The sequence below is a fragment of the Siphateles boraxobius genome, unplaced genomic scaffold (genome assembly GCF_051911475.1).
Source record: "Siphateles boraxobius isolate OS27281-9 unplaced genomic scaffold, OSU_SipBor_1 69, whole genome shotgun sequence".
NCBI classification, from domain to species: domain Eukaryota; kingdom Metazoa; phylum Chordata; class Actinopteri; order Cypriniformes; family Leuciscidae; genus Siphateles; species Siphateles boraxobius.
Genome location: NW_027509196.1, coordinates 112,501 through 125,000, shown reverse-complemented (window position 1 = coordinate 125,000; position 12,500 = coordinate 112,501). Strand labels below are relative to the sequence as shown.

Sequence of the window (12,500 nt, the reverse complement as noted above, 5' to 3'; positions counted from 1 at the left end):
CTTTGGTTTGTGCTCGTCTCATCTCTCCTTTATTTATACAGCGCTTAATACAACACAGAGTTTCCCAGCAGCTTTACAGAGATAACAGGAAAATAATGCAGCAAACGCTTGTTTCTGCTACAGCAGATCTAGAAGAAAACACTGTTATAGTCCAGCTCAGTTCTCATACAGCAGTGTCAGTACAGTCAAATCAATAATATTTATATTTAAAATACAATAATAATATTGTTGAATATTAAGAATACTCAATTTTCCAGGCAATCACCCAATACCAGTTCACTGATCATTGTGGACCGTTTCAAAAGAGTTTAACTTGGATATTATAAACTCATTTCACTTGTTTTGCCTCCAGCCTAATGTTTCTGCAGTGTTTCAGCCAAAATCCGTCAAAATCAAAATGTGTTTATATTTACAAAAATACAGTTCATTAGGCCAGTGAAAGCATTGGATATTTTACCTTTGTACTTTTGTCTGTTAGATAAAGTTCAAGAGAATTTACAAATCACAGATTCTTGATTTTATTGCATTACACAATATTTTCCTGAATTCACATTTTTCTGTAATATAATCTTTCCATGGATTCAGATCTGGGAAATCCTTCAGGTGGGTTTGGGTCTATGAGAGACAATTTATAAATAAGTTAAATTATTCTTCATTGCATTATTCTTCATAAACGTGTGTGAATGTGAATAATAAATTATGGCAAGATGTAAAATTACACGATTTGTGATTCTTCATATTTAGCTCATGATAAAAACCAAAAACAAGACATCAAACCCACTTTTAAAACAATAAGCAATGATTAATGTCTTTATGAAGTTTCAGCGTATGAAAGCATAAGTCATACCTCCTCCTCCTCCGGGCATTCTCAACACAAAGAGAAGAACAGATAAATGTGTAATTCTATAAAACCCAAGTGTCTGATCGTCTTCCAGTGGATCTTTTCCAAATATCACCCGTAAATGATCTGGGTCTGACAAAAGAAAATATTAACATATGATGAACAGCTCAAATAACATGTGACACATGAATATCAAAATAATTTATTAACAGATCCCCTTAAACAACAAATGCAGTTTATGAACAGATAATTGCTATTTTATTTATTTATTTAGTTCAGTTTAACTCTTTGTCTTAATGCCAAAAGAACAAGAAGAGACTGTGATTGCTCCGTGTGATCTGGAGAGATAGTGAATAGTTTACCTGCAGGAGCTCCAGGAGTTTCTGTCAATTTCTCCTTCAGTTCTAAGATGGTGGTTTTCTCAAACTCTTCTAATGAATCTGCCACATATAACGGTTTATTCTTCCTCTCATTAAAGTTGATGAGGACCTGAAATATCATTCTGGATCCGTTTTAGCAGAAAATTACAATGAACAGGGAAGAAACAGGGAATCGTTTGCTCGCTGTACGTGAAATTACAAAAGCGATCGTGCAGTTTCAGTTTCACTTTCACTTTGCTATATTCTATATTCTTTGCTATATGCTGTTTTTTATTTGTTTTTTTTGTTAGAACTTTAGTCTGACTTGAGACCGCGCCGGGGTCACGTGACTGTGACGTGACGAGAGCAGCGTATGGTTTCTGGGTGAGGGTGGCCAAGATGGCGATGATCTACACTTAAAAAAAATAGAGTGTAAAAAACCGAATCAAGGGTCTTGTATTTTCATTACAAAAAATAGGTGATAATTAAATATATTGTGTACAAAAAAAAAAACTTACAAAAATAAAAAAGACCTCTTAACCTCCCACACTGGATAAACAAATGTTAGGCTTAGCCCTAAACAAGGATAGGCTGCTAAATGATCTTTAGCAATGTAATGCACATCCGTATCTCATATTTATCTTATGTCTTGTAGGCCTATCGTTGAACACTGCATCACATGGATTATTATGTAATAATTTTCATGATTTCCAAATAATAATTTCCAAATAATTTCCATTTTCAATAATTAAAAAAAAATGAGGATATGCATAGTAAAACTAGGCGTTGTAAGCTCATACATGGTTATTTCGCATGTGTGCACAATCTTCCGCTGACTGGGATTTATAACAGGAATTGTGCACAGACCTTTGCTCCTTATTTCCTGAAATCCCCCATCAGAGATCAGAATATCTGCTCTCCATTAGAGGAAGAGTAACGTCAATCACCTGTGCCTCATCAACCAATCAAGCCTCGGTGTTATCTAAGCTGTCAGGGGCCTGTTTCAGAAAGGAGGTTAAGTGAAACTCAGAGTATGTTAACCCTGAAATGAGGGAAACTCTGGGTCTGGACTGTGTATTTTGAGCACTTCTTGCGTTGTTCTCGCCTCTTCACGATGACTCGCTTGCTTTAATCCTCAGTTGTAAGTCGCTTTGGATAAAAGCGTCTGCTAAATGTAAATGTAATTGTAAATGTAAATCAGTGACGGTGCAGGTCCAGCCTATGCCTTCTTGCTGTTGGCCCAGTACAAGTCAAATGTTAATTTCATTAGCCTAATTACAAAAACAGGTTGGATTAGAGAACATTTAATTATGTGAAAAGAGCATTATACTATGTGGAAACAGCTGCTGCACATTGAAATAGACCCTGAATTATATTTATTTAATCTCAAATGTTTGTAAAGTCATGTAGCTTACAGCCATGAACCTTTTATGCTTAAAGATTTAACTGATTGAATTATGAATTTATAGTTCATTTTTAGTTGCTGCCACGTTTTTTTTTTGCCTGTGGGGTTGATACCATGAAAATTAGTATTAGTTCAATAACTTACCTTTCTGTCAGTTTTCACCTGATAATATAACAGTGAATAAGATTTATTGTGTATTGACTCGGAACATGTGGACGTCTTTTTGGCGGGTACTGTTGCCATGGTGAATCGTAGTTTTGGAGCTTCATTGATCATGGCTTTTCATAGTCGTGGTGAGTCAACCTACTCCGAGTAGATTAAACTAACTCAATTCAGCTGTTCTGAAACCGAAAACTCAGAGTTTTCCCATCTCAGGGTAAGTCAACTCAGAGTTCAAGTTTTAACTCAGAGTTGGTTGAACCTCCTTGTTGAAACAGGCCCCAGGTGTCATTTTTCCAGAGTTAACTCCAAAAATAGATCAATCCAAAAATGTTTATTGGCGAACATACTGAAGAATTAAGATTAAAAGGTTGTCAATTCATTAATTAAGTGAATTTATTTCTGTTGCTCATTACAGTGTGAATATTGAGAATTATAGTAGGCTAAATGACAGCACCTTGTGATTATAAAATGAAATAAAATGTATTTATATGAATAACGTGAAGGAAGGTCACGTGATCATCTGTGTGTTTTCTTGAGGAACAGCTCCATCTGCTGGTCATTCATGAGTTCATCATGACAGTTATGTATTTTATAATATTCTATTACGCTATATCACACACATACGATTTCAGCTCAGTATACTGAATTAATGTGTTCAAGAATTCATAGCGAAACGCACGACTCAGTGTTCACTTAATTTATCTGAATCTACAGCTAACGATTGACAGCTCAACCAATCAAACGCTCTGTTGTGTAGCACGTGACTGATTGCGGAAGTGCGCGCGGAGGGTCGCGCTGTGTTTATCAGATGTTCTTAGTGTCGAATGACCTGTAAACAGCAGCAAACCACCATTAACCAGCTAACTTTATCACTTATACTAGTACAACCGACAAACAAACATTCATTATGAGCGTTTAACCCACCACAGGTATGTTGTTATTTCAGTGTTTCTTCAAAATAACTTCAGTTTATCGCGTGACCCTGTCCAACAGTCCCATATTTACAGTCAGACTCATATTTCATACTTAATGTGTTTTGGACAGACAAGAATGTTTTATTATATATTACAGATGCAATATCATGTTCATTTCTAATAAACAGACACCTTAAAATCTAGTTTATGAAGTATAGGCCTATGTGATTAAAATGACATGATATTAGAATAATACTGTCATGAATTTCATATTGTTAAGAGCAAACACAAATCTATACAGTGTCTAAACAGTCACTAATTATTGGTGTTGTTACCTTGGTAAAACTGTACAATACAGTAGAACTTGGTGTCATTCAGTTATTTCATTTCATACTAAAGAAGATTTATAATCATAATTTAATAATTTACTATAGTTATGTTAACTACCCTATACTATTTAGTGGAAATTATAGTGAGATTCAATCTAAAACTACTCAAGAACATGGACAGGTTGATATATTATTTTCAAGATTTAGGCTAACACATTTACCCAATTTCTCATCACTGCAAGATGATATATTATACAGATATTAAAATACTTATAGACCAGTCATATCTGTTGATTCAAATAATAATCTCAGTATTGTATTACAGTAATAAATACCTTGCCTGATTGTCATGAAAATGGTGATAAAATGGCTTAATTTGATATTAGGGTAACATATGGAAGCTTATTTCTGCCACAGAATTAAAAATAAATGGTAATTGTGACTTTATATGGCCTTAAGTTTGATAAAAATGACATGTGGGAATTCCATTGCAAGTTATAAAGTCCAGTTTAACAACTCAGAACATAGAAATAATAAAAAAGGTATTTGCAAATTTGCTTGATGAAAATGAGTTTTTTGCGATTTCTCTCTCTTTTTTTGCAAGAAAAACAAAGTCAATTATGAGATTTAAACTAAGAATTGTGATATAAAAGTCCTAAATATCTTAGATGGTTTAAGAAAAGTCTTAGAAGGTCTTAATTTTAGGGACTGAAAAATAGATATTGCATAATGCTTGATTAAACTTGATAATGCAATGATTTAATTAAGTGTGAGCACTGCATGTTTCAAAGTAAAAACTGTAAAATGTAAACAGAATTCTGAGAAAAAAAAGTTTGAATTGTGAGAAAATGTCCCAATTATATATTTTTTCTTCCGTGGCCGAAAGAAGCCTCGACAAATATGGCATAAAAAAAGTAGAATATTCAAAACATTTATAAATATTGTTTCAACATCAAAATATGCACGAGTACACTAAAGTAAAATCTCTTATCAGTCTTTTTTCCTTGACCCTAAAAATGGCAAGAAAATTAATAAATCTTATTAGTTCACATAATATGCTACAATTTCATGATTTGTTTTAAAAAAAACATGACTTTTAATTTGAATGATTGAGCCGAGCGGATAAATGGTCTGTGTGACGCGGTTCAGCACTGTTTCGTTTATTATTTGTTATTTTATCAAAATGATATGTTGATAATTATCATTATGTATTTTAAAGGTGCAGTGTGTAATTTTTAGCGGCATCTAGTGGTAAGGTTGTGAATTGCACCCAACAGAAGTTACGGTGGCTGACAGGAAGTGATGTTTCTTGTAAACAATGTTTCTTTGCATAGATAAATGAAGAAATTAGGTTTACTTAATTATTCAGTAAAACGATGTTATTGCGAATATTATTGTTACTTGTTCATCATTGTGTCAGTGTTTTATTCGCTGACTTTAGCAGCTTCTTTGCACAAAGAACAACATAGTGACGAAACATGTTTGTCCTTTTAGGGCCACCGTAGAAACATGTGGATGTAAGGGGACGATGTAAAAGGCTCATTCTAAGGTAATAAAAACATAACGCTTCATTATGTAACCACTGAAAACATAGTTATGAATATGATATTGCATTTCTGTCAACAGATCCTCCTAAATATTACACACTGCAGCTGTAAGGGGGCCTGAGGAGTCGTGAGGATGACCGTGCTGTGGCTGCTGGACTGTTTGTGCCACAGTCGCGTGTCCGTCGCCCTCTGCTGGACGAACCCCTTCTATAGGCCGCAGCTCAGGAGGTTCTGGTTCTGCCGGGTCGGACCGTACGCAAACACCTGCGCCTTCAGCACGCCGCCGCGGCAGGAGTTGGCGGATCTGAGGCGTCGCTCGTACCGTCTGCGCGCAGCTCTGGACTCGCTTCGGAAAGCAGTGAGCGGGACGCGAGCGGAGATTCTGTCCCGACTCAAAGCGGTGAAAGAGAACTCAACACTGCCTCTTTTATCACAGGCCCCGCCCCCTGCACATCAGGCACCGCCCTCCCCACACAAGGCCCCACCCACTGCACATCAGGCTCTGCCCCCTGCACTTGCTGCTACGCCAACTAAGATTCAAGAACAGAAGGAGTGCAAAGGGACTGAAACAGCCCCGCCCTTCACACACAAGGCCACTGCACCTCAGGCTCCGCCCTCCACACACAAGGCTCTGCCCACTGCACCTCAGGTTCCGCCCTCCGAACTTGCTCCTAAAGCAACTAAGATCCAAGAACAGGAGCATGAAGTGACTGGAACAGCCCCGCCCACTGCACTTCAGGCCCCGCCCTCCACATATAAAGCCCCGCCCATTGCACTCCAGGCCCCGCCTTCCACACACAAGGCCCTGCCCACTGCACTCCAGGCCCCGCCTTCTTGTGTTTTTCCTGCAGCTAAGTTTCAAGTACATGAAGCAGCCACGCCCACTACACATCAGGCCCTGCCCACCACTCAAACCACGCCCCTCTTCCATCCATGGTCTCTCAGCGCTCATCTGGGCGAGACCTACGACTATCTGTCCCACCATATCAACTCTTACTTCAGAGGCTTCAGTAAACTCGATCAAGCCGTCGCTCCACCCGCGTCCTCTCGCCCAGAAGCCCCGCCGTTCTCTCTGGGGAACTACATCACGACATCAGCGCCGAGCGTACAGGCCTTCGTGGGGAGCTACATCCGCCCACTGGTTCCCCGCTTCCGCTCGGAGGCCAGGAGAGTGTCGACGGAGGCGGATACAGCAGAGGGAGCGTCCGAGAGCAGAGGCCGGAGCGAGGAGGAGCGAGCCAGACGCCTGCGGATCCAGAGAGAGAAGGTGTGAGAGAACTCTCTTATATCAGCATATCAAACATTTAAATTCCACATAAGGCCGGTTTTATATTAAAGGGGACATATCATGAAAATCTGAGTTAGTCCGTGTGTAAGTGCTATAATCGGGAGCTTCTACCAACCCAGAAAACGTGAAAAGTGAAACCCAGTAACTCTGCTCTGGTGAGTCTTTCTCTGCAAACATGACAAAAAATAAGCAGATCAGATTTCTCTCCTTCTGACGTATGATGAGGATCTTATTATAATATTACCGGCTCTTAATCTGCACGTTTATAATATTACCGGCTCTTAATCTGCACGTTTATAATATTACCGGCTCTTAATCTGCACGTTTATAATATTACCGGCTCTTAATCTGCACGTTTATAATATTACCGGCTCCTAATCTGCACGTTTATAATATTACCGGCTCTTAATCTGCACGTTTATAATATTACCGGCCCTTAATCTGCACGTTTATAATATTACCGGCCCTTAATCTGCACGTTTATAATATTACCGGCCCTTAATCTGTACGTTTATAATATTACCGGCCCTTAATCTGCACGTTTATAATATTACCGGCTCTTAATCTGCACGTTTATAATATTACCGGCTCTTAATCTGCACGTTTATAATATTACCGGCCCTTAATCTGCACGTTTATAATATTACCGGCTCTTAATCTGCACGTTTATAATATTACCGGCTCTTAATCTGCACGTTTATAATATTACCGGCCCTTAATCTGCACGTTTATAATATTACCGGCTCTTAATCTGCACGTTTATAATATTACCGGCTCTTAATCTGAACGTTTATAACATTACCGGCTCTTAATCTGCACGTTTATAATATTACTGGCTCTTAATCTGCACGCTTATAATATTACCGGCTCTTAATCTGCACGTTTATAATATTACCGGCTCTTAATCTGCACGTTTATAATATTACCGGCCCTTAATCTGCACGTTTATAATATTACCGGCTCTTAATCTGCACGTTTATAATATTACCGGCCCTTAATCTGCACGTTTATAATATTACCGGCTCTTAATCTGCACGCTTATAATATTACCGGCTCTTAATCTGCACGTTTATAATATTACCGGCTCTTAATCTGCACGCTTATAATATTACCGGCTCTTAATCTGCACGTTTATAATATCACCGGCTCTTAATCTGCACGCTTATAATATTACCGGCCCTTAATCTGCACGTTTATAATATCACCGGCTCTTAATCTGCATGTTTATAATATTACCGGCCCTTAATCTGCACGCTTATAATATTACCGGCCCTTAATCTGCACGTTTATAATATCACCGGCTCTTAATCTGCACGTTTATAATATTACCGGCCCTTAATCTGCACGCTTATAATATTACCGGCTCTTAATCTGCACGTTTATAATATTACCGGCTCTTAATCTGCACGCTTATAATATTACCGGCTCTTAATCTGCACGTTTATAATATTACCGGCTCTTAATCTGCACGCTTATAATATTACCGGCTCTTAATCTGCACGTTTATAATATTACCGGCTCTTAATCTGCACGCTTATAATATTACCGGCCCTTAATCTGCACGTTTATAATATTACCAGCCCTTAATCTGCACGTTTATAATATCACCGGCTTTTAATCTGCATGTTTATAATATTACCGGCCCTTAATCTGCACGTTTATAATATTACCGGCCCTTAATCTGCACGTTTATAATATTACCGGCCCTTAATCTGCACGTTTATAATATTACCGGCCCTTAATCTGCACGTTTATAATATCACCGGCTCTTAATCTGCATGTTTATAATATTACCGGCCCTTAATCTGCACGTTTATAATATCACCGGCTCTTAATCTGCACGTTTATAATATTACCAGCCCTTAATCTGCACGTTTATAATATCACCGGCTTTTAATCTGCATGTTTATAATATTACCGGCCCTTAATCTGCACGTTTATAATATTACCGGCCCTTAATCTGCACGTTTATAATATTACCGGCCCTTAATCTGCACGTTTATAATATTACCGGCCCTTAATCTGCACGTTTATAATATCACCGGCCCTTAATCTGCATGTTTATAATATTACCGGCCCTTAATCTGCACGTTTATAATATTACCGGCCCTTAATCTGCACGTTTATAATATCACCGGCTCTTAATCTGCATGTTTATAATATTACCGGCCCTTAATCTGCACGTTTATAATATCACCGGCTCTTAATCTGCACGTTTATAATATTACCGGCTCTTAATCTGCACGTTTATAATATTACCGGCCCTTAATCTGCACGTTTATAATATTACCGGCTCTTAATCTGCACGTTTATAATATTACCGGCTCTTAATCTGCACGTTTACACACACCAGCCAACATTCGGTTTCTCGAGCGACAACAGTGACCAGTTCTAACGCACCGGCAGAAGATCCAGCAAAGCCTGAAACTGTTCTGTCGTTGAGCACAGACGAACACTGAACACTATTGACCAGAACACGTCACCGCTGTCTTATAAACACCTCAGGAACTGTGGACACTTGTGTAGAAGTTCAACATGATGATGAGATGATCAGTGTAACTCCACAACAACTACTTAAATGTCTCCACTAACATTCAGAAACTCTCCCTGAGTCTCTCCGTAAGGCTGCACTCGCTACTGGTTATTCTGGGATTCTGGATGAGTGAGATTGGCCTGTTTTGTATTGCTGGAGTTTCTGAAGCTCGTGTAAAGACTCCGCCCTCTTCTGAATGGAGGCGGAGCTGCAGCTCATTTGCATTTAAAGGGACACACAAAACAGGCCGTTTTTGCTCAAACCCAAAAAGGGGCACATTTGATAAGCTGTAATAAATGATTTGGGGGTATTATGACCTCTGACCCCTGGTGTGCTGTGTTCTGCAGATCGTGGCGCGGGTGAGTGTGGATAACCGGACCCGGGCTCTGGTTCAGGCCCTCCAGCGGGCGTCAGACGAGCGTCTCTGTGTGCGGCGGGTGGAGGAGCTCAATCTGCATCTGCTGGAGTTCCCGGAGACACGGACTGTGGCCGTCAAGGTCAGGCCTCACTCAAACACGAAATTAAAACGTTGAAATTGACATTATTGAAATTGACACATCATAATTAAAGTCAAAATTAAAGTTCTAAAATTGAAATACTAAGTCATAACTATGAGATCAAAAAGTTTACGTAAGTCAAATATATGACATCTATTTGTATCAGTTATGAGATCAAAAAGTTAAAATTATGACATAATAAATAATTATGAGAAGGTGAAACTAACATTTAAAATGAAATTGACATACTAACTCAATTATGAGATGAAAAAAATGTAAGTATGATGAAATTGAAATTGACATAATTATGAGAAATTGAAATTATGACATTGAAACTTTGACATACTAAGAATTCATTATTTTGATCATAATTATGACATCAAAATAAAACAAAATAAACAATCAACATTATGAGACTTTCTTTGTCATCATTGTAACTTTTTATTTCATAATTATAATTTACAAAAGTATTAGATTTTTCTTATGTTGTGGAAATATGCTTGAATAAATGTAAACTTAAACATTGAGTTACAGTGCTGTGACACACTGCATCTGATTAGCATAAGCCCCGCCCACAGATGTTCAGGTGTGTGTGTGTGTGTGTGGTCCAGGAGCAGGCGGTGCCGGTTCTGCTGCGTCTGCTACGGGCCGCTGACGGCTCTTTGAAGGCATCGGTCCGACAGGCTCTGGCTCTGCTGGGCTTCATCCAGCCCGTGAGGAACAGAGGAGTCCGGATCCTGGCCATCGACGGGGGGGGAACCAGGTGATCCGAACGCTCCCCGAGTGTGTGCTGAGAGCATCCACACATGCTGACCTTACTCTCTGTGTGTGTGTGTGTGCGTGTGTGTGTGTGTGTCAGGGGTCTGCTGGCTCTTCAGACGCTGCGCCGGTTGCAGGAGCTGACAGGGAAACCCATTCACCAGCTGTTCGACTACATCTGTGGCGTCAGCACAGGTGTGTGTGTGTGTGTGTGAGTGTGTGTGTGTGTTTGTCAGTCAAGTCGGCTTTATTTATATAGCACTTTTTACAATAGAGATTTAAAGCAGCTTTACAGAGATAACAGGAAAATAATCCAACAAAGTTTGTTTCCAGGAGAAAATATCGTCACAGTCCAGCTTAATTTTTGTTGTAAAAAAGTTATTAATTTAGTTCATTTATATATATATATATATATATATATATATATATATATATATATATATATAGCCGCTCTGGAGAAAACCATGATGTCATCGTCCAGCTCAGTTCAGTTCTCATATAATGGTGTCAATGCAGGAGATCAATAATATTGTTGAATATTAAATTAAATGTCCCCAAATAACCAAGCAAAAGCCACAGGTGAAAAAAGGCGACTGTGAAGGAATCAAGAATGTCAGTGACAGAATGGAGAAGAAAAGCTTGGGAGAAACCAGACTCGGTCTCAGTTCTCCTCTGGTCAACGAGCCAACAGTGTATGATTATGATTTAGGCAGCATTACACCTCCGAGGTCAGATTGGATTAGAACATTTACAATATTATCCAGTTCCATCTGGTTGTAGATCGGAGTCACGCCTGTATGGAGACGAGTTTGTTAGGGATCAGTGCCGATGCTGTCATGTCGATGAGGCCTTCACCGGGAGAGTTTAGATGACACAATCTCTGCTGACACTTCAGGGATGCGTTGTGGTCGTGTCTAGGCGCAGGTCCACCATCTGATCTGGATACGGCCCAGATCCGGCTGGCTACATCATGCGTTGTGGTCGTGTCTAGGCGCAGGTCCTCCATCTGATCTGGATACGGCCCGGATCCGACTGACTACATCATGCGTTGTGGTCGTGTCTAGGCGCAGGTCCACCATCTGATCTGGATACGGCCCAGATCCGGCTGACTACATCATGCGTTGTGGTCGTGTCTAGGCGCAGGTCCACCATCTGATCTGGATACGGCCCGGATCCGACTGACTACATCATGCGTTGTGGTCGTGTCTAGGCGCAGGTCCACCATCTGATCTGGATACGGCCCAGATCCGGCTGACTACATCATGCGTTGTGGTCGTGTCTAGGCGCAGGTCCACCATCTGATCTGGATACGGCCCAGATCCGGCTGACTACATCATGCGTTGTGGTCGTGTCTAGGCGCAGGTCCACCATCTGATCTGGATACGGCCCAGATCTGGCTGACTACATCATGCGTTGTGGTCGTGTCTAGGCGCAGGTCCTCCATCTGATCTGGATACGGCCCAGATCCGGCTGACTACATCATGCGTTGTGGTCGTGTCTAAGCGCAGGTCCTCCATCTGATCTGGATCCGGCCCAGATCCGGCTGACTACATCATGCGTTGTGGTCGTGTCTAGGCGCAGGTCCTCCATCTGATCTGGATACGGCCCGGATCCGGCTGACTACATCATGCGTTGTGGTCGTGTCTAGGCACAGGTCCTCCATCTGATCTGGATACGGCCCGGATCCGGCTGACTACATCATGAGTTGTGGTCGTGTCTAGGCGCAGGTCCTCCATCTGATCTGGATAAGGCCCGGATCTGGCTGACTACATCATGTGTTGTGGTCATGTCTAGACGCAGGTCCTCCATCTGATCTGGATACGGCCCGGATCCGGCTGACTACATCATGAGTTGTGGTCGTGTCTA

General features: G+C 40.3%; 1 protein-coding gene across 2 annotated transcripts in view; it reads left to right on the top strand.

The window, feature by feature from the left end:
* The first annotated feature begins 3,527 nt into the window (after positions 1-3,527).
* The window catches only part of LOC143723105 (calcium-independent phospholipase A2-gamma), a 31,921-nt gene continuing 22,948 nt past the window's right edge, over positions 3,528-12,500 (top strand). Inside the window, exons 1-6 of one of the 2 annotated variants that reach the window (XM_077215069.1) lie at positions 3,528-3,696; positions 5,505-5,559; positions 5,637-6,824; positions 9,726-9,875; positions 10,487-10,638; positions 10,735-10,829. In XM_077215069.1, the coding sequence (XP_077071184.1) occupies positions 5,691-6,824; positions 9,726-9,875; positions 10,487-10,638; positions 10,735-10,829 (1,531 nt within the window). In that variant the 5' untranslated portion in view covers positions 3,528-3,696; positions 5,505-5,559; positions 5,637-5,690. The remainder of the gene's footprint in view (positions 3,697-5,504; positions 5,560-5,636; positions 6,825-9,725; positions 9,876-10,486; positions 10,639-10,734; positions 10,830-12,500) is intronic. The other variant, XM_077215068.1, reaches the window with a different exon arrangement.